The sequence below is a fragment of the Eptesicus fuscus genome, chromosome 8, assembly GCF_027574615.1.
Source record: "Eptesicus fuscus isolate TK198812 chromosome 8, DD_ASM_mEF_20220401, whole genome shotgun sequence".
NCBI lineage: Eukaryota > Metazoa > Chordata > Mammalia > Chiroptera > Vespertilionidae > Eptesicus > Eptesicus fuscus.
In genome coordinates, this window is record NC_072480.1 from 7,582,900 (window position 1) to 7,606,241 (window position 23,342).

Consider the following 23,342-nt stretch of genomic DNA (forward strand, 5'->3'; position numbering starts at 1 on the left):
CCTCTCTGGTTGGGTGTTTTTTCTTCCTCATATTCCAGATCTTTGGTTTGATTCTTCGGGTGCGGTGGTCTACTCTGTATATTCTTTATTTCAGACAGTGTATGCATAATTTCTGACTGGTCCTTTTCCATTTGTTTGGTATTCTCATTAAGGTCCTTGAAGGTCTCTTCAAGTTTCTCAGGGGTTTTTAGAAGATTCTTGAGTAACCTTATAACTATGGTTCTGAACACTGTGTCATCCATTAGTTTGCTTTCATCTATTTCTCCTACTTGTGACATACTTCGATGTCTCCACATTTTGGCTGCCTCCCTGTGTTGATGGAGTGGCTTTGTGTGGTCGGTGACCTATAGGGGCCGGTAGCTCAGCTTCCCCAATCACCCTAGGTGGTCGCTCTTGGTACTCCCCTTTGTGGGCTGAGTGGAAAGTCTTGGTGTAGTTAAAAGCCCTGATTGCTGTTGGTACACTGGGAGGAATTGACCTCCGGTCCAACTGGCTGTGAGGGCCTGCTGTATCTATAATGGAAGAATTGCTGTGCTGGAGACATAGTAGGGCTTTGGTGCTCACTGAGTCTGCCTCTTGAATGTGTCCCTTATGAGAGTGGTTGAAATCTGGTGTCGTCCACACCGACAGAAAAGTCACTCTCACTCTCCGACCGGCCGAGAGTCCCTCCCGTAGGCGTCTGGGTCCCCCGCGTGTCCCCAGAAACTGGAGTTCAGAGTGGTTGGGATTGTTGGTATCACTGGCGGGAATTGATCTCCAAGCCAATTGGCTGTGAGGATCAGCAGTGTCTCCGCTGGGAGAGCTTCTGTGCTCAGCTTGGTTGGGGCGGAGTCTCAGGGTGGTGTAGACAAGCTTTGGTTTCCCGTCTGCTCCGTCCTAAGAGGGGCGGTTTCTCCGTGCCCGAATTAATGGCTGCGTGCCTCTGAGAGAAGGCAGCTTTCGAGCCTCTCCCGCTGCCTAACAGACCAGTTTCTTCCCAGCTGGGGCTTTGTTTTTCTCCCGAGTGAGAAATCCAGTCACTGGGAGGGCTGTGCTCAGCTTGGATGGGGCGGAGTCTCAGAATGGCGCAGACAAACTTGGTTTCAGTCCACACCGCCCTAAGAGGGCTGGTTCCTCCGTGCCCGAATTAATGGCTGCGCGCCTCTGAGATAAGGCCGCTCTCAAGCCTCGTCCGCTGCCAAACAGCCCAGTTTCTCCCCGACCGCAGCTGGACCTCAGTGCAGTCGGGTGGCCCTGCTTTTCTCCCAAACGAGAAAGCTAGCCACGCAGCGTCTGCTGCCCTCCCTCTCCGCACGCTGCGAGCAAGCCTGCCGCGTATTCAGCCGCCCGCCCTTTCCGCGCTCACGGATCTCCGCACCTCCACAGCTCCTGAGGCTCAGCGTCCCCCTCTCTGTTTTTCTCTAGTTGTAGGTTTTCCACTCTGCCAGCTTTCCGGTGGTTCTGGATGGTGTGCGCTCTGTTTTCCAGTTGTAGTTTCAAAATTGTTGTGGTAGGCAACAGTTAGGTGTTTACCTTATGCCGCCATCTTGGTTTCTCCTCCATGGACAAATTATTTTTAAATGAAAATACGATCTTTAAAAGTCAGTTACAATAAGGATAAAATCTGAAACTTCAAGCCCAGAAATAAAACATTACTGATAGAGGCCACAGTTATAGCAAGGCAATGGAGCACATGCTATTCAACGTGGATTGTTCTAGTGCTAGGTCAATTCAGATTACCTATTTGAATTCAGGAAAGATAACAGGCCTCACTGGGCCCTCTGTTCTCATTTGTCAAGTAGGGGAAATAATATTTGCTTAACTATGTCATAGGGTTATAAGACACCAATATGGTAATATGGGTGGCAACATTTTGAAATTATGTAATTTAATATTAAGAAGAAGGTGTACTTGAGGCAACAAAGGGAGGCCAGCTCATTAATGTAGACAGGACCCGGCTGACAGGCAGTGAATGGAATTTAAAAGTCGTCTGGCAAAGCTCCTGCAAGTTTTAACTTAAAAAGTTATGATGCCATTAACAGATAAATGCAAAAATGGAAATCAAGACATTTGGAATCTTATTACTAATTCATAATGTCACTACATTCTTAAAATGCATTAACTTGAAAAAATTTATATGGACTGTAATTTTTAAATAACATGACTTTTTCCCCCATGAATTATGTGTCAATTTTAGCAGTCTGACTCATAATTAAAGTTCCTTTCCCTTATTACTGGGGGCCAGTTAAGAGTGAAGCAATGTGTGGCCTCCCACAAAATACTGTCCCTCAAAAGCATAAGAAGATATGCAATGAAGCGGTACATGAACTATCAGTGACTAGAGTTTGCTGGAAAAAAAATAATTAGAAAAAAATTAACCAATTATCCATAAAAAAAAAAAAAAGAGAGAGGAAAGGCAGACAAACTAGAAAAAAATCAAACACACATGGGAAAAAGCAAGTACCCACAGAACCCAAAGCATTGGGCAATAACCTCTTAAATAGGTTCTGCTTTTAAAAAATACCCATTTTATTCCTTTTATTCTAGGAGTCCCACACCATAAGGGTAAAGCTTTTCCTGTAATGCCCACATGGCAGCGGTCAGTGTCCCACGAGGGAGGACACCTGCAAACATCAATTTATTAAAAGACTGGAGTTTAAGGATGAGAGCCACATAAAATAAAGGATCTAACTTTGTTGGCAAAAAAGATTATTATGCCTAACCACAACATGCTTTAATTCCTTCTAAGAAGTGAGCACCCTAGGATAGGTATGGTTTGCAGCTCAGTGCGACAATTCTTATTGCCTTCAGTTATCAAAAAAATTTCCAAATCTCAACCAATGGCCATTTGTTTGCATTTCAGTTTAACTATAATAGGAACACAAAATTCAGTAGCTTTTATTTTAGTTGGCTTTTATCACTATCTACTGCTTTTCTGCATCTAATAGAAGGCAGGAGTTTCAAATATGTTTAAAGTTAGGGAAATGGTTGATAGCTAATAGGATAAATGTAATTGCCTTTCACAGAAAATAAAATCAGGAGAAATTCCAACATTCACAGGTAAAAATTATTTAGATTAATCTATTTCTGTGGCTTGCAATTTATCCTAATAGGGAGGAGATGTCCAAGTGGATCACAAGATAAATGTGAATCAGCAAAAGAATTCTATTTTTGCTTTTGTCAGGTAATTCTGAAAGGCATTTTTGTGAGTGTAGCATTATAAATTTTCCTAGCTCAACTGGTACAATGGGTAAAAGTAAAAATGACTTCACTCCAAATTGGAGAAGAAATTATTAATACTTTGCCTGAATGTAAAATAGAAATAGGCTATAAAAGATTCAGATAATTATAACAAGTAAAAGCAGGTGCTTATTTCATTTTCTATGCTGAGAAAAACTAATGTTTAGAACATTTTGAGAATATGAATTTTATGCTTATCATGTTCTTTCCTCCTTTACCAATTAATCTCTCATCTTCTCCCAAACAGCTTGTGCTTGACACTGAAACTGTATGTTTACCCAAGTTGGATCAGGGGACTCAGGGTCCTGCTGGCAGCTCACAAAGACTCTATGAAATCTGTGCGTGTCCAGATGGGAAGCTTTACCTGTCTGTGGCTGGTACAAGTACCACGTGCCACGAAAACAGTCACATCTGTCCCTAAACCACCCACATCTTCCATGGAGAATCTGCCTTGTTTCAGTGAACTTTAGAGACTTCAAGCCTTCACACTTAGAGCAACTTGACACCCTGGAAAACTGAGGTGGTGGATGGAAGTAGGACACACTTTCAAAAAGAACTCGGAAAGCTGTGCCAATGAAAGGGTTCAGATGAATGTTGTGTGGGTGGTAGATGCAAAAGCCAAAGAAATAACAAAAGAATGTTTATTCTACTAGGTTGATTTTATCAGAATCTTGTGAATTTTCTTTTCCTTTCTTGTACATGTCAATCTACAATAAAATAGTGAATTGCTGTGTGGAATTAATTTATGATGTTCAATTGTGGCTACCTAACTCCCCTTAAAAGTAGCATTAGTCAATATTAAGACGACCCAAAGTTCTATGATGTGTTTTCATTATATCACTCAAACCTGTGAGTCTCTCTTTATTTTAATGCAAAGTATGCCACATTTCACAAGAAAATGTTCATATTTTAAATGGACTTTAAGGTTGATCTTATTTTCAATATGTAGTCAAAGGAATAAATCATACAAAATTAATCATGCTTTCTTTATAGTCAATGAGCAATAAAAAGAAACCTACATTTCCCCCCAAACTTCACAGTTTGAGCATCTTACTTTCTTTAATCCTCACAACTCTTTGAGGTATATATTATTTTCCCCAAGTTACTGGTGATAAAAATGGTTCATGTAGAACAAGTCACAAGGTCATACAATATTTACTGGAAATTAAACTATGACCCTACATTTGAACAGCTGTTTTCACATGGAAAAACTTTGATATGTTGTTTCATTCCATCCAAAATACCAATCTACATAAATGTGTAGATGGGATAATACTCCTTTGACCAGTGAAAGAACTAAAGTCCAAATGTGTTTTGTCATCCACCATGATTAAACAGCTAATAGATGGTAGGACTCATAACTGTCCATCCTGTGTACTTACATCTACACAATAGATAAAAGACTAGATATCTATATATATAAAAGCCTAATATGTAAATTGTCCCCACGGGAGTTCGACCGGGAGACCGCTTGCTCGCTATGATATGTGCTGACCACCAGGGGGTGGTGTGGAATGAAGGGAGGCCCAGGGCGGCAGCTGGAAGGAAGGCCCCAGCCAGCAGCCTGAAGGCCCCGATCGGCCCTGATCGCCGGCCAGGCCTAGGGACCCTACCCATGCATGAATTTTATGCACTGGGCCTCTAGTAACTTTATAAAATCAGACTCTTGGTTTGTGAAATAATATTTAGTATCAATTAATTGTAAACCCTGATTAATACATGACTGATTAAAATCTTTTCTATTTCTTATTTTCTACCAGCATTACAAATTCTTGACATCTAAAAAAAACAGTACAGCAAACTTGCACAGATAGAAGAAAATCCCATCCATCCCCAATCAGACCTGGAAACAACTTTATTTTATTAAAAACAATTTGAACATTTTACCAACATCATTCCTGGGCTCTCAGCACGCCGCACTCCCCCTCCAGCTTGGTGTTTAAACTAATTGGACTGTGCAGGTGTTCACTAGTTTTCTCATGGAGGCTATGAACAATTCAGCCTTTCTGCCCAGGAAACTTTCATCCCTCTCTAACCTGGCAGAACCTGCTCAAGTGCAGAAGCCTGTTCCAACCGTTCTAGACTGCATGCTACTCAGGAGCAGCTACTCTACTAGGTTGAGTTTCCATTTTTCCTTTAATATAAAAAGCGTAACAGGGGAAAAGAAAGAAAAAGCATAAGATAATTAGTTCAGGCCCAAAATTTCTTGCCTTGAATTTCAAATTCTAAAATGCTCCCCAAAATGAAAATTTCCCAAATGTCAGTAGCAAAACCTGACCTAAATTTAGATGAGGCTATTTATCCGATCTATGTATTCAATTCGGTGTGAATATTCATAGATTTCACTGCAAAAACATCAACCCTGATTAGAATGCTTCATTAAAAACTTCCTAAAACCCAATCCAAGGGTTTCATACAAAGGTTTGTGAACCTGTAACTTTATTTCAATTTTTTAAATTGATTTTTAGAGAGGAGAGGAGGAGAAACACAGATGTGAGAGCAAAACATCTTTCAGCTGCCTCCTACATGCCCTCTACCAGTGATTGAGCCCACAACTTGGGCATGTGTGCTGACTAGGAATCAAACGGGCAACCGTTTGGTGCACAGGACACCCAACCAACTGTGCCACACAGGCTAGGGCTGAACCTGTAACTTTTTAAAAAAGAAAGTCTACATGGACACGGGCAATAGGTTAGTGAAGACACTGAGGGGTGGGTAGGGGCTGGGAGGGGGGTGAAGGGCGGGTGTAGAATGGCAGATATCTGTAATACTATCAACAATAAAAAATATTTTTTAAAAAAAGGAAGTCTAAAAAAAGAATCCCCAAAAACTCCAACTGGATCAACTATCATAAAGGCCAGACAAGGTTTCCTGTGTTAAGTTTTAATACCCTAAAGCAATAACATACATTCTAAGTGCTGAAACTGAATTCCAAAGTAGAAAGTACTTCTTTAAAAATGCCCAGAAAGCTGAAGATCCAGATTTTGGGTAGTCCTAGAAGACAGAACTCGCAGCACTGCTCTGCCTAAGTTTGAAGACTTGCATCTCAGATATAAAGAGGAACATTTCCTACCTGTTAGGGCTCAAGTGTGAATAAGCCCCAAACATGAAGCCCTCTCCTGAGACAAGGAAAATATCAATTCAGCCACTATCTACAAAAGAACCATATTTAAAGTATCTATTTTCAAATCCATAAATATACAGGTGGGGCAAAAGTAGGTTTATAGTTGTTTTTATGGAAAATAATACAATTAATAAATAATAATACAGAATAAACTTTCACATATTCACAACTGTAAACCTACTTTTGCCCCACCTGAATATACCATATATATCAACTAATCTTATTTCCTAAAATGTAAAGTAAAATAAATTTTTTACTCAATAAGAACCTAATAAACCTAGTATTTTATATTCAATCATACAAAAAAAACCTACTAAAATTCCAGTATAAAAATATAGGGAAACTTAATTGTAATATTCCCTATAAACTTATATACATAATGCACATATCAAAACTTAATATAGGGAGATATTAAGTTTGATTTTCAATGAACTATTTCTCAGAAAATACCAGTTACAATGATTTCATATGTACATTTGCTTTATTAAAATTATGGCACTTAATATAACAGCAGAAATAATTACAGGGCTTCACATCCAGAAACAATAGAATCATTGTGGTGCATTCCTTATTACCAATAAAAGTAAAAAAGTTTTAATGTTCCATAAGTCCTTAATTGCACAAAATATTATATTTAGCATCATTTATAGCCAGCACACATATTTAAACTAATTATTACCTTTCTTTTACATTCTTCAAAAGAAATATGTTAAGTAAATACCTATGGTAGGACATTCAAACATAATTTAGCTGTCAGTTTAGAATCACTCATAGGGAAAATACAAGCTGATAATTACTCTTTTATAAACTACTGGATATTATCACAATACATTTTTTTCAATGTTTTCCAAAGTAAAATCCAAAAGGCTCCACCAAGTGCCATGTTGAAAGACATAATATTTTTAACTGCAGCACCTTTAGACAACAAAAGATTGCATCCTGCTCAACCACACTATATAAATTATGACATTTGTGGAAAATACGTACAAACTTAAAGCAAATGTTCTATCAGTTGATAAATGTTATTTTGGTAAGCAGTTCTTGGAAGCAATATAATAACATCTGGTGATAAGAACTGCCACAATTTTGAGTTTTCCATATGCTACCTTCATGAGAGAGGAAACCTGTAAACATAAGGTGTAAAAAACTTTTAGAATACAGATGCAATGTGCACTCAGTGCACCCTAGAAGTACTATCTGCCTATTCTAAATCAAGTAATATTCAGGATTAAAATATGGTACCGTTTTTTAAATATACTGAGCATTTAGGACGTAAAATTGCAACAAATTCATAATCAGATCCAGCTGATAAGAAAACAGCACATCCAAGAGGATCCATTTAAATAAAGGATAAAATTCCAAGACTTCATTCCCCTTTTTTGTTTAAAGCAATGATATTCCAGTGTTTCATTAGCCCCTTCAAAAGTATCATGTTAAAAACATAAAATTCATCCTAAACAGACATATTCTTTTCTAACAAACTGCTAAGCTTTGATGATATAAAGTGCAGTTCAATACGGTGCCATCCTAGCCATTCAAATACATCTAGCAATTTTTCGGTTCACCATCATCTTAAAAATAATTTTCTTTTGGATTCCGTCAAAATCTTCTATTGATATTGATATTCATAAGAACTCCAAAATTCTTCTCAAACAATCTACAATTCCTAAATAAGGTAATGAAGTCAGGAAGGACAGCAATTCATTCAAGATGTAGCTCTACTTTTTTTCTTTTTAAATACTTTCACACTTTTTGTTGTATAAAATTTTCAAGTTTTATTATGATACAGGCAGTACATTCCATTACCCTCATAGCAACCTCAGAAGTGAACCTGTCATTTGGAATCTGTGGGAAAGGAAGCAAGTCAGGATATCTTGTTTTTAAACTGTCTACACCGTAAGCTTCCAACGTGTGGACATCATTTGTCAGTCCTTCAAGTTGCTGACTATATTCCTCTATTTTTTGTGCAAGTGCAGTTGGCTTTACATCTTTATCAGACTTTCCCCTCACAGCATAGTCAGCAGCAATCAAAGCTAATTTGGTAGAAAGGTAACATTTAAAGCATACCCATTCATTGGCATTTTTATGAAGGTCATTCCTGGCAGCTGAAAAATTTGCTCTGGCTTGTCTCAACCACCTACGTGCTTCAACTGGGTTACCAACTGACTTGAAAGTGGGAGGAACAAAGAACCGTTGAGAGTAAGTCTGTCCAGCTGAGGGTGGGCATTTTTCTTTATTTTGTTGTTGCCTTTCAGATTTATGGCTTGTTGCTTCTTGATTCCATGAAGTATAAAATCTTTGAAATGAGTACTTGTCTGACTGAAATCGGGCTGCTGAGGTTGAAAATGTCCGCCTTGAGGCTCTGTCTGCATTTTGATCTACAAAAGCCTGTTTCTCTAATCTGTTGATTTCATTCTGCAAATGTTTAAAAACTTCATTAGCAATGTCATGATTCTCTGGATTTTTGTCAGGATGCCATTTCAAATATAACCGTCTAATAATCTTTTTTCTTTCAGATTCTGGAAGCTTCCAAGCTTGCTCCACCACTGTTGTCACTTCTTTTAAAATCTCTGGTAAAGAATTCACCTTAAGCTTTTTGGGGGAATGGTGTTTTGAAGATGAGGTCTTATGGCTTTCTTTACCAGAGAAAAGAGGAGGAATGTTTCGCACACCAGGTGCTAGGAACTCTGTAGGGCTGGTTGGTGTAGAAGGGGCACTGTCTCTGCTTTGAGAGCTTTCCTCAGGCCTTGAAAACTTATACAGATCAAGAGAGCTAACTATTTTATATTCACTATAACCAATATCAATCTGGTAGATCTTTCCTAGAAAACTAGAATTGTCAGCATCTTCTCTTTCAACTTCTTGCACAATAATTGCATATGTGTATGTTGGCTGGTATGATCCATAGATATCACCACCTTCAGCATCAACAAGGTACCCAACATATTCTCCTGGGTAGAAAACATTCATTGGATCCATAAGCAAAGTATAATGAATTTCAGCAGGTATTGGAGTGCCCGGCATTGGAAGCTCAAGTTTTGATGGTTCTGAAGAGTCATATTTTACTCCTAAACTGTCAAGTTTCTCACTGATTCTGTAAATATCATTGCATCCTAACATAGCAATTAAATATGAAGTGTCAGAAATCAAATTGTCAGTGGCTGATTTAAGCGTCATTGCTAATGCTAACAGGAAATTAATGTCTTTACTGTCTGAATGTTGTATGTAGAGCAGGATGACAGCATTACCAAATCTCTTCAAAAAAGCAAAAGTTTCACTTTTACTGTGGGGAATAGGATTAAAACCTTTAACTCTTAATGTTGTTTGAAGCTTTTCAAAACAGGACACTTTCAATCCTTCTCTTAGAGCTTTGCAAAGTCTTATGGCTTTTTCTTCATTGGCCAGGAAAGCATTATCATTTTCATGCTTCATAATTCTAATTAGTCCTGTAATGAATTGTTCAGAAGACAAGAGTAACTGCAGTCTTCCCTGAAGAGAACACAAGGCTCCAAACTGACAAACTTTGGGGGTCTCCTCATCCAGCTGCTCTTCAAGAATACTGCTCAATAAACGAGGTCTGAGTTTTTGAGGAAAAAGCATTATCAACTTAGTATGAAATCCATGGTCTTTCCCTAAGTAGCACTGGCTAAGATCAACCAACATTTGCACACCAATATTCCCCTGGATTCTACTTTTGTAATGTGGTGCATCATCAAACACTAAGATGCTGGACTTGACCAATCTACCATCCTGGCTTGGAAGGTAAAGTGCAAGGTCGCGTACATTCTCAAGATCACTCCTCACCTTTACTGAATCATTTTGTAAACTCTTGAACAAGCCAGAAACTACTCTTTTAACTGTACGCATTTCATTAGGATCTAATTGTTTTCCTTCAGAACTTTTGAATATGCGGCTCAACACTTCAACATATTGCTTAGTTGAAATAATATCTTCAGTACCTAAATGTTTGAACAACTGATGAAAGGTACCAAGTTCTAAAGGAAGTTTGTACAAATAAGGTTTAAAATCGGATTCATATTCTAGATTTATCACCACCTCTTCAGGCTTCAGAAGTTTCCAACCATCTTCCACCATCACAAAAGCAACCCCCCGCAGCTGAAAACGAAACTCCCTTTTTTCTGTACTGAGAAATTCATATATGCTCCTTAAGACCTTTGCTCTCGTTTTAACCATTTCTTCATCCAAAGTTGTAATGTTGCATATGTTTCTGCAGTTATTAATGACCTTATCAAGAGGGGGGTCCAGGTTAACATTAAGCATACTCAAGACTTGTTCAAGCTGTTCTTGAGGACCAAGGTCACTACCTTCTTGTTCTTTGATACTCAAAGGCGTGGCTTTCTCTGGAAGAATAGGGCAGGATGTCCATAACAACTGAAGTACATCACATTGCTTGAATTTTGGATTCACTTGTGCTCCACTGAACTTTATAAGAGGAAGTGTTCCATTTACCTCTTGATACTGAGGATGAAATCTAATGAATTCAGCAGGGGCCCGCTCGGGACATAAGAATGGTATTAAAGACAGTTCTTTCAAAAAATTTCCAGATAACAAGTCCATTCGTTCTTGGAATATATGATGGAGAAGTATATCAACTGTATTTTGCAAAGTTTCTTTAGACCAGTTTTCTGTATTAGCTCTCACAGAGATTTCCTTAGCAAACTGTAACAACTGCTGCTGAGAAAGCATGTATTTTAGTCCAATGTTTCTTAAGAATTCCACCCAGGAGGTCATAAATGCAACTTGATTTTTGGGTTTTATAAGTTGTTCCAATTTTTTAAAGAAGTCCTTAGGAATAAACAAATTTTCGGGAAGCATAACTTCAAAAACCCTCACAGTTCTATCATAGAAATGCTTTGCTTGCTTTAGTCGACTGTTAGCATCATAGATTATCAATAAACTTTCCAGTTTTTCGAAAAGCTGTTCTTTGATCTCTGACAATTCCTCAATATTTGATAATCTATTCTTAAGATAGATCAAATGTTCTAATTTTGCATCATATGAGAGATTTTCAATTCTTGGTAAGAGGTGTTTCAAATAGACCTCTAGATCATCCACAGGTACACAACCAAGCACCTCATATAGTTCTTTTAAGTGTATTTTTTCTTCAAGAAATGCAGATGGTGATGATTGTGTCCACTTTTCCACTTCAGCTGAAGGAATACTTTTTGTAAGTACATAGCATGTTCCAAATTTTGCAATGCTCATGTAGCGACCACTGATGGATTTGTAGCATGGAAGTGACTTTAAAATTTTTATGTCATCTTGGGACATCAAGTGACTCAAATTGCAGTTGAAATACATCAAAAGTGCTTCAAAGTCATTTTCTACTAATTTTTCAGCTCTAAATGTTGAAGTTTGAACCATATAATGTACAGCCCTCAAAATGCTTGTGGGGCTCTCTATGTTTGCTGTGTGACATGACAACAGAGGAACAAATGCACTATCTTTTGAACATATTTTGTTCAAGGCAAGCTGAATACAGCCAGCTTTCATGAGAGCATGGAAGACTTTATCACTTTGGGCATTTGGAAAAACTGCAATGTGCATGAGGCTTAGAGGAAGCAGAACATCCCCTTCAGGAACTACAAGCTGATTGGCTGATACAGTAAACTTTGTTCCTGGAAGCAATGCCCAGTCTTTTAGGATATCAACAACAATGTCAAATGTTGGTTTTGTTTCTTCTTGTTCTTCTTTCACATTTACAGATTCACTGATAAAATGCCATGCATTCTTAAGCCAGGACTCGCTTGCAAAATTATCTTTCCACTTCGTACAAGTTTTGGTCTTATATTCACGAGGCAATACAGAGGACAACAAATCAGCAAAGCTGGAAATGTCAAACACTTTTGCAACTTTACAGTTCAATAAAATATTACCGTATTTCAAATATAATGTATTCATGAACAAATCTTTGCGTGATGGAATCAATTCATGGTATGTTGTTAGAAACTTGGGTCGTTTTGCATCAAAAGTTTGCAAAACACTGTCCAGTGTAATGAGAAGGGGAAGTCCCTCCACTTCCATCTCATTTTCTTCTGCATCCTTAAAACAATAATCAACTAAAAGTTTTAAACTATGAAAAAGTTTTAGGTTAGTCTGCTGGAGTCGACAAGGCAGCTTCCCAATATGGCAATTAGTATCAGGAGAGGAAAATGTCATTAAGAAAGACCTAACATCAGCAGGAGTTACATAACTAACAGGAATATCTGCATCTACAAGACAGTGGAACAGATTAGCTGTTTCATCACAGTTGTAAACCAAGTTGAAACCAATTTCTAAAAGTAGGTGCTTCAGTCTATAGACATTCTCTGCTACCGTTTTCCGTGTTGTGATATTATAATCTGCATTTTTAAGGTGCTGTAATTCATCCTGCAGTAAATTGTCAAAAAATGGTCTAGTTTTATTTGAAGTAGACATATTAATCCAAGTAATGATAACCGCAGAATGCAAATCAGAGCCATCAATATTTGGAGCCCGTACAACAGGTAAAAGACGTTTCATATCTTCATGAATGCAACTATAAAGTGCTTTCACTAGACAATATAAATCGGGTTGTAGATCAAGCCTGTTAACTGGGAAAAATGATAAAAACTTCTTTAAAGTGTCCTTTACAACATGAATAGGCGTGTTCTGTAAAACTGATAATGTTGGATCAGAACCAGGGAAATAGCGCTTTTTTAACTGGATTAGTAATTCCACATATGCTGGAGCTATTAATGCTGTCATTAAGCTGTTATTCCAGTCACTTCGAACACCAACTCCATTATCATCACGCCACAGATTTCTTCTGGCTGAATCTAGAGCAAAGTGGCCATTCATATGAAATGGTAATCCCGTCTCTAAAGAGAGAGGCAAAAAACAGAAGGCCCTGTGGGGTTTTTTATAGTTGTGAGTAATGCAGGCAGCTACTCCACCACGAGGGAAGAGAGTAATATCTTGGTTCTTGTGAGCTGATATAACGCTCTTAGATACTTTTTCCATACTTGAAAAACCTGATCTATTACAAATTAGCCATGTCGTAAGATTTCCTTCAGAGTCCTCAGTATCCATTGTATAGGTGATTTGTTGAACTGGTATGTCTTTGAGCTGCCTCTTTTTAGTAACACTGTCAATTACAGATGCATGAAATTGTTTCCTTTTCAATCTGTCTCCATCAGTGATTTTGCCCTTTACGGAATACAGCACATTTAGAGCTCCAGTAGTTTTATCTATTTCACAAATAGAAATTTTTTCCATGTGATTAAGAAACATTAAAAGTTCTGCCCCATCTGACCGCAATTTGTCCAAAAGATTCTGGACCATTCTGTCTGATGATGGAACTGAAGAAATTTCTGAAATTTTTGCCATTTCTGCATTACGAAGAGGAAATCTAAACATTGTGCAATTATCCAGTTTAAAGTGGGTTCCCAAATAAAGATCCAGAACATCTGAGAACTGTGTCCTAAAATCTGCATCCAAATCTCTAAACATACGTCCAGGACTAATGGATGTGGCTCCTGGTGCGTATCTGGCATGAGGATCAAAAATACACAGGATATCATTGCCAGAAATAAAAGAAGGACAGTCTGTAATATGATACACAGAATTGAATCCTATTCCATACTGTCCAGTTTTATAAGGATTTCCTTCTTTGGTGCCTTTTCCAAGATTCTGAATTCCTCTGACATCATCGTCTGTAAAAGGTTGGTTGTTATACACACAAAGTGCTGGCCCCTGCAATGGGGCCCACTTATCATCAAATATTCTATCTACTGGATGTTGTCTAGGATCAAACACAAAACAGATTTCTGTGGCCTTTGCATCATCAGCATTTTGAAGAAGTTCTTTCAACATCTCCTTTTCTGAAGGATAGGCATTAAGGATACTCTTAATTCTGCTAGTGAGTTTTTCTTTCTGTCCAAATTCCGAGCCAAGTGTTGTAAAGCAGATGTTGGATGCATATCTTTCTAAGGCTTTATGCCGTTTTGGTATTGCTCCTAGTTTTACAGCTACTTCCCTGGGTATATCAGCATGACAGTATTTTACGGTGGTATCCTTTACTTTTATCCAGGGACAATCATTGTAGCATAAAGATTTAGCAGGAAGAAGTTTAAGATTAGTATCTGGCAATAATATTTTGCCATAATTTTTCTCACAAAATTCTTGTTTCTTTTCTCTAATGACACTCCATATTCCTTCACTAATTATTCGCCGGCAAAGCTGAAAAGTCTCTTCTGTTATTTGCTTTGTTCCCCTTTTCTGATCAATGGATTCCAAAACAAGGGCAAAATCTTCAACAGTAAATGACTGCCTTACACCCACACTTTCAAAAAGTTCACGGAAATTATTTTTATATTTATTAGGCAACTGATAAAGGTATGGTGCTGCTTCAAAATTCAAATGAAAAGAAACTTTTTCTGAGTCAACATATGCATTCTCAACTAGAATGAAGCTAAAGGTTTTTAACTTTTCAACAATTGATAACTTAGTGATTTCATTTTGCATCATTGCTTCATGAAGATATTTGTAGCAAGCATTGGTGATATTCTCTTGGTATAGTGTAACTCCATCATTAACTGATTTTGCAACTACTTTCAATTGGTTTACAACCAGATCAACTGTTGGCTTCCTTAGTAACCCCAAAAACTCCTTCACAGCCAATGGCACTGAACCACAACCTCTGAAGGAATGTGAGTTTTCATTTAGAATTGGCTGCAAAAGACAAACTATATCTTGATGCTCAGCTGTGTAAAGGTCAGTTGCTGCAAACATGGTTTCAGGCTTAAAACTGTTACCTTTCCAGTCCAAAGAAAAACCTGCTGGTTTTGTTAGAAACGGAAGGAAGGGGATTGTTTGATACTTTGCAGCAAAATCCTTTGCTCTAGGATCCCTTATTTTCAGCTTTTCATCAATAAGACTTAATAGGATACTACTTCTTAGACAAGCAGCAGCATGATCACTTTTATTGATTTCAGCTACTGACTCTGTACGTTCCAGCATGTCATCCCATAAAATATCATCTTTTGCCATACCTAACTGAACTAGCTTAATCAAAATAATAGGATTAAGATAATCCTGAGTAGAGCCATAAGGAAATCGTCCATCTTTAGTATCAAATAACTTTGCAACTCTTCCTTCAGGATGAATTAATCTTGATGGTAAAACCAAAGGATGTCCCTCTAAAGAGCAAGGAATACATGGAGTAACACGAAGAATTCCTGAGAATTCCTCAATTTTTTCATTTAAAACAAAATTCATTAAAGGATCTCTGAGTTCTGCTTCAATTTCTTGAATATTGGGAAAAAATACTTCTGAAAAAAACTGTTTCTCTGAAAATGTATTCTCAAGCAGTATCTGTTTGCAGCCAGCTTCTTCAAACCCTAATTTTACTGAAGAAGGAAGTTCAACAGCACAAAGGTTTTTTGACCCAGTCTTCTTGAGGTATTTTAAAAATATCTTGAAGGCTGCTGGACCAACATCTCCTCTTTTAAGTATAGAGTCATCTAGAAATCTCACATTCTTCATGGAAACCCATGTAGATCCATCAGAGAAGACTCTGGTCAATTCTTTCCCTTTTCCATGAGCTATATCTTCATAAAATCCTTGACAAATTACAGAAAAATCATCATGAACTAAATCAGGATCAGGCCACACTGCATAGTACGTATAATCCATTAACTCCCCGCTGGTGGCCAGGTCACGTAGGACACTGAGTGCCTCTAAGTAAGCTTTCACAATAACGTGTCTCATGAAGGTGGTATTCCATCGTCCTTTTGTATCTGTCTTCCAGATTTCTTTTCTATTGGAAGTTACAGCAAAACACCCATTGATGTGAACTGGCAATCCTGTTTTTATTCGTAAAGGCAAATAGCAAAACACCTCTCCAATGTGTGGTTTCACAGTCCACTTCTGGTCCTGGACTTCAGACAGCAGAACTCCTACTGCACCACAAGGAACCAGTCCTAGTCTTCTTCCACTTTCATTCAGGGAAAACTTCAGAGCCTCTCCTGTATCCATGCAGGTACATATAAGCCACGTGGTGCACTCTACTGTTTTTTGTGACAACTCATCTGCTGGCTTTTTTGATTGGCCAGATTTAGCCATTTCAAAGAGAGCAGCTGGGTCATCATCTGGACCTCTAAAAAGAGGTGAATGTAAATCAGCAATCCTTCTGAACACATGGTGAAATTCTTCAACTGTGATCTGAAGAATGCAGGATGACTTTGGTGCATCAGTAGGAGGCTTTTTATTACTGCTGCTGCAAGTTTTCATAAGCTCAGCAGCTTCTTTTAAAACACTTAAGATAGGTGCATTCAATGCTTTGGAAGAGCAGATTTTTTTTTTAATTATTATTGTATCTTGTGCTAAGCTGGGATTGCTTTCCTCAATTTTCAAGTACTTCAAATACATTGAGTTTACACTCTGAGTGAAAATGATAAGCCTGTGTCCACACAAACTAAATTCATCCACAAGAGAGTAAATATCTGCTGTATTATAACAGGTATTACTAACTTCACTCACTTTCGCTTCCTGCTGAGTTCTAAAGGACAGTCGGAAAAGAGTTCCACTGTAGCTGTAAGGTGTTTCTACAGTCAAGGGTAACTGACAGCCAAAAACGTCTATAAATGGTTTGAACTGATTAGGAAACTTCCTAAGTCTTTTCTGTTGTTTACTCCAATTAATTTTGATCCCAGGATTAGATCTGTCTTTAATGTGTTTACTGATATGGTTTATGTTTGGATCAAACATTATCATGAATTCTCGACTCATAATGATAGGAATGTCAGTAATATGGTACACAGAATTAAATCCAAGACCAAATTTACCAACTTTGTCTACTTCTCCTCTTTTTAAAGATTCCCCTAACCTAGTTATGTTAACAAAATCTGAATCTGAGAATTCAGAATTATTGAATGACCACAAAGCAGGTCCATGACATGCTGCCATCCCTGGGTCCAGGAGATTCTCTCTAATATCCATATTTCTTCTCATATCAATCATGAAACTGCATTCTGTTGCATTTGCATCATCTGCATTTTGAAGTAGTTCTTTAAAAATATCTGACACTGAAGGATATTCTTCCAAAATATTTTTAATTCTTACAGTAAGTGGTTCTCTTTGTCCAGACTGTTCAAATCCCATGTTTTCAGGATTGATCAATCTTGTACTAAGGCATGGAACTTTCAGCCATTCTGCAGTTTTCATGGGTATGTCCTCATGTACCAAAATGATTGGTTCCACAGAATCTTCCAATAAATCATTAAGGTCATCAACTTTGATGTCACAATAACAGCATTCATGAATTGACTTCATGATTAGTTTAGAAGGGTTTCTGTTATGATGTATAGGAACTGGTGTGTTGGGGCTTACTGGAATCTGATTGCTATATAGCCATCTGATAATATTCAACATAAGATGAAGATTTTGTTTGCTTTCCTGTTCACTGAGATCTTGATCACTTTTGAGATATACCTTCTGGATAACCATGGATATATGATCTGATGTTAGCTCCTCTATTGAACCACAGACCTTAAATAGTTGGTGGAATTTTGCCATGGTTTTGGGCACATTATGCAAATAAGGCTGAAGGTCAAGATCATGGAATGGTTTTATCACAGCTTGGGCGAGGGGACAAAATTTTTTGCCAGTCCAAACCCAGGGAAATTTTAAGGCTCTAAAAGCATCTTTCCCTTCATTTAAATGATCATGCATGAATCCATAAATTTCAAGCAAAATATGTTGGAATTGGTAGTAGTCTTCATCACTAAAAGTTTTCGAAGTATACCACTCAACAACAATTTTAAAGTGTTTCAAGACAGCACTAATGCTAGGTTTTGTGAAGATACCTAGAGCTTTTGCCAAGTTTACATGGATACTTTCAACAAGAGGAAGTGCTGAGCCAACTAGAATTGCATGGGCTGCATCACACATATCTGGTGGTGCACAAAGACTACAGAGATCCCCTTTCCATACTAAAGAACCAGGATAATTTGGAGGCCTTTTCTTGCAAGCTGGAACCCATTTTATTTTCTTCAGTGTCATCATTCCTTCAGATGACTGCAACAGTGCATGATTCCTATTTAAAACCAGTAAGAGTGTTTTGGCTTTCTTTGTGAGAACTTCCTGATTTGGACAAGCACCGACCTGTAAGGCTTCAATTTTTTTTGCCACTTGTACAACATCTTTCTCTTTGAGACTGGCTTCGTTTTTTAAACCAATCTGTCTTAAAGAGTGAAGAATATCTGGTGAGGTGAAAACTGAAGGTGGGAAGCAAGTTTCTTCTTCACTATAAAAGAGATCCTTTAGTGCTTCTATATCAGGATCAAAGAGTTCACTGGCTGATACCATTCTTTCCTGTGAAATCTGAATGAATTTTAATGGCATTAACCAATCAAGTACATTTGGATTCTCTTTTTTAAGAGAGGATAGATTCTCAAGGATCCATAACATAAGGTGTGTTATCTCTACATGTGAATAAAATCCATTTTCAATATCTTTTAAAACAAGCTTTAAGCAGCTAGGGGTCTTTAACTTCTCTATTTTCAACATGTTTGCCAAGCGAATAGTAGCTTCATCGTTACTGTCTATTACTGAAATAGAGAGTCGCAGATCTGGAGGAAGTTTGGCAGTATGGTGCAAGACTTTACAACCTTTCAGTTTTGTATAAGAGGAAATTCCCTGATCAGATGAATTGTTAATTCGTTTAAATATTGCCAATTCCTGAATTATTCTTTTTTCCTTTTCGCTGCTATCAGTTAAAGTGGCTAGGAACTTCCTCAGGGCATCTTTGTGTGTCGGAAGTAGTGAAGCTATTTGATTACATAATTTCTGCAATGGCATCTTCTCCATTATCTGCAAAACAGCACTTGGTAATGGTGAATGAATGTAATTTTTAACAAGTGGATGTTTTATGGAGGCATCTAATTTCTTAAGGACAATCCCTCCAAGTTTCTGTACAATGTCAGCTAAAAATTCTGGAAGTTGTGCTTCAGATTCATCATCTAAAATGACTAATGATGGAATCCTGAGTCTAATGAGTTCCACACATGTCTGACCTTCTTCTAGTGTAGTTCTGGGGATGAGTGGCATCTCATCAAATAAAGTCAAATCCTCTGAAAAATGTATATAGAGATTCCTCCAAACCATTTTAAGCCATGAAACAGATGGATGATTTTTGTCTTCATCAAGTGGATACCATTGAACGATCAACTCTCTGCCAGGCCAGAATGTATTCATTACTTCTTTGATTAGACGTGCAAATCGTTCTGGATTTAGAAGCTGCAGCTGAGTACATGGTCTTCCTGTAAATCATATACAGACATGTTATAAATATGTAATTCTACTATAACTTATTTAGCTTTCTATTCCCGCAGATTAGACAGTGCCAGACAGTCATTTTGAGAGTATTATGTACACTGTAAAAATGCAAAAATTCGGCATAACTGGGCTTATAATAAATTTTAAATAATAGAGAATCTAACCATAAATCCATATTTATAATAACCTAAGAGAGAAATAATTTTCTCTGGAAAGTGCTTATTTTAAATAAATATGTAAAATGTATTTACATGTGTTTTAAAAATTATCCTATAATGTTCTACAAATGAAATCAACATGGAAAACAAATTTTCATGGTTATTTTTCATAAATAAAAGTTCCAAAGAAAAGTGGATAAAGTTTAAGTAAGCACCATTTTATTTAGGGTTAGATAAGTAATTTATAAGCAACCACAACATGATTTTTTTTTACATGTCTGCAGGAGCCACATGGCTGCACAGATAACAAGAAGGGCCTGAAGTAAGAACACAAATGTTGTAATGAAGTAAGACCAACACTCTCTGAGGCTGGGATAGCAAGGAAACTTAGTTTCCTTCAATCACACGTGTCACTTAAGCTTTCTGGGACTTGCATGCTCTCATCCGGAAAAAGAATGAGGATGAGGTTCTAGGTCTCAAGACTGTTCTATATATACATGCCCAAGTAAGGAGCATATTCATAACTTTAACCACTGGTCTAGAAATTAACATTTCTAAGTGTATTTTGTGTTTCAGAGTATTTATAACACCAGAAGGAACAAAATTTTGAAATAACACTATTTACCTATAGATATATATTTGCTTACATAGGGAAATAAGAAATATCTTAAATTCAGTTTTATGGAAAACTAACATCATTTTCTCCCTATGTACATATAATTTCTAGACTCTTGAAAGACTCATTTTGAAAAAAGATATAAAAGAGGGCACAGCTCAAGCACCTTGAAATTTCTGTATATCATCATATTTTAACACCCTTATTTCACAGGCTTACACATCAGGAAGACAAATTCACCTTTGTCCTAAAAGTTATCTTTCATGTTACAATAGACATTTTAAAATTACTGCCATGGAAGTTTAAGCAAGGGCACAGTCTTACAACTTTTGGAAGCTATAAATTCCCAAATTCTGAATATTTTCAGTTTCTACATTGTATGATTTAGGGTAAATCAAGTAGTAATATTTGAGAAATAAAGTTTTATCAGGAATCTGATTAATATAGCCTCCTTGCTTGATAAGTCCCATTAAAATGTAATTTTTATAATTAATTTTTAACAACAATGTTTTAAACAAATGCTTAATGAATTAACAAAATAGAATATCCAAATCATAAGAACTGCAAAGATATAACACCAAAGATACAAAAACGAGTTAAAAATTAAAGTTCACAACACTCAGAAAACAAAAAAATTAAATATTCACCACACTATGTTCTAGGTTAATAATTGCCACGAAATGCATTTTTAAAATAATTCTATCCAATATCCATGCATGAAATTTGACAATTTATAAAAGACATGCCTACCTTCAGAAACATTATATAATATTGACATATAAACAAAATGCCAATAAAAGAACACACCCCACACATGCGATTAACACACCAGTCATGCTGAACTAAAACACATAATAGAAAATAAAGGAGAGAGAAAATGTAGTAAGAAACAATTCTAAGTACCTAAGTCAATTCAATCTGAAGTTCTAATTTCTATTTATTTTGTATTTAAGCCTTTATAAAGTTTTTTAACTCTAAATTGTAAATGTTAACCAGAAAAAAGTCTTCATGTCCTGGTTTAGAAAGTCAGTGAAATTACAAAGCACCTCTAACCGTATCAGCAAAATAATTTTTAGCTTTGTAATAAATGACTTATGTGTCTGTGACTTTGCCTTTAAATTTATCAGCACTGTCAAAAGTAGTTAACTAGACAGAACTGAAAGTGTTCCTAGAGACAGAAAGCTTTTATCTAAGCTATTATTATATGATTATTTAATTTAGAAAGAACTCTTCTAAGAATAATTTCTGTTTAAACTACTCTTCAATTTAAAGTAATAACACCAATGTACTGAATGAGAGACTGCACTGTTTTTTTTATATACATTTATTTATGTGTTTATGCTCAGTATTAACTTTGAAAATGATTTTTCAACATGGATGGAAACAGAATACTATACACCCCAAAATTTACTTAACCAGAAAATCTCAGTCCTTATTACGTTTATGAGCTAGGAGTTTACTACACCTGACCAGACTCTTTCAGAGTTGCAGCCAGCTGACTACTCTGATGACCCAAGGCTGTAAGTACAGCAACAGTTTTTTATACTTATTTTGTAGAGAAAGTGGCAATGGCAGCTTTGATCGCTGATGAGTTCTAACAATGCTCCACTGTGGAGAGATATCCAAATCTCTTTTAAACACATAGGAGATAAAGTGAAGGTTCGATTAAATGGTAAACAGTAGGTCAAATCTAGCTGTTTGAAGTCAAATCTTCAAAAAAAAAAAAAAAACAAAAAAAAGGAAAAAAGGAAAAGAAAAAGACCAAACCCAAGAAGGAAAGGAAAGCCGCCTGCTTACTAAGCACCTGGCACTGCACAAGAGTAGGGGCCGCATGGCACGCACTGTGGGTCCAGCGGAAACTTCCACTCGAATGTGGATGAAGCACATGGAGGTGGTTAAAAAAATAGCACTAGGGGTCAAATCTTAGTAAATCTGCACAATACGGCTGCCTTCCTTCTTTTTGTCTTGAATAGGAGTGCAGCAACAACTGGGAGCTCACTCACGTAACCAGAGCCCATGGGTAGGTGAGAATTATGCATGCAGCCCACTCCTATGAGATTTAGTTTTCCTCTGATTATACCTTAAAAATGATATATTAAATAAAGTTTAAAAATATATAATAATAGTTGTAAATGCTAAGCTACTTTTTAATACAAGCTAGAAACCAAATTTAATCTTTGTATGAATTATCAGTATAACAATAGCTTATTTTCTAAATTAATTGTTATATAGGCGTAGCCTGCTTCAAAGAATAGATTGACTCCAAATGCATTTTTTACCAAAAATTTCTGTAAAGCAAGTCTTGTACCCTCTAATTTTCCAAGTAAAAAATGAACTAAGAGAAAAATAATACAGGTTAAGTAAAAAACCTTTTATTTTAAAAAAAGGACAGTCAACAAAATGACACAGGAGGCATTGTAAGAGCGATCAGCCATTGTTCCTAATAAAGCTGTCTTAGCCACTGTAATTTTCCTCTGCTATCCCCCCTTCAGGACACTAAGCCGTAAGGTTCCCTCCCTTCACTGATCCAGAACTGATGCCCCTCAACCCTTCATAATCTCAATATTTATGGGTATCATATAACAGAGGTATGTTCACTCTTGTACTTTCCCACTAAATATCACAACTTGAAATATAGATTTCTGCATAATTCTTTCATTTGAAACTAAATGTTTTATAAAATGAATGATTCCAAGCCATTTAAATATGGCTTTATTGTGGTATATATAACCATCACCTACATACCTATATCAGTATAGTTTCCTCTCTCCTTTAATAGTTATTACCACTAGAAAAAAAAAAGTGTTGACATAATTTCTGTCTACTTAGGTAAATGAAAAAATATGATTCAAAGAATCAAATGAACAAAAACATCAGGCTACAAATGAACACAACATTTAGTCAGTTA

General features: G+C 36.8%; 2 protein-coding genes across 5 annotated transcripts in view; one reads left to right on the forward strand and one right to left on the reverse strand.

Moving 5' to 3' along the window:
• The window catches only part of SGCG (sarcoglycan gamma), a 128,743-nt gene extending 124,721 nt beyond the window's left edge, over window positions 1-4,022 (forward strand). For both annotated transcript variants that reach the window (XM_054719741.1, XM_054719742.1), the window contains one exon: window positions 3,467-4,022. In XM_054719741.1, coding sequence (XP_054575716.1) covers window positions 3,467-3,640 — 174 coding nt within the window. In that variant the 3' untranslated portion in view covers window positions 3,641-4,022. The remainder of the gene's footprint in view (window positions 1-3,466) is intronic.
• A 3,376-nt stretch (window positions 4,023-7,398) lies between these two features.
• The window catches only part of SACS (sacsin molecular chaperone), a 56,119-nt gene continuing 40,175 nt past the window's right edge, over window positions 7,399-23,342 (reverse strand). For all 3 annotated transcript variants that reach the window (XM_054719740.1, XM_028136323.2, XM_028136322.2), the window contains one exon: window positions 7,399-19,644. In XM_054719740.1, the coding sequence (XP_054575715.1) occupies window positions 8,087-19,644 (11,558 nt within the window). In that variant the 3' untranslated portion in view covers window positions 7,399-8,086. The remainder of the gene's footprint in view (window positions 19,645-23,342) is intronic.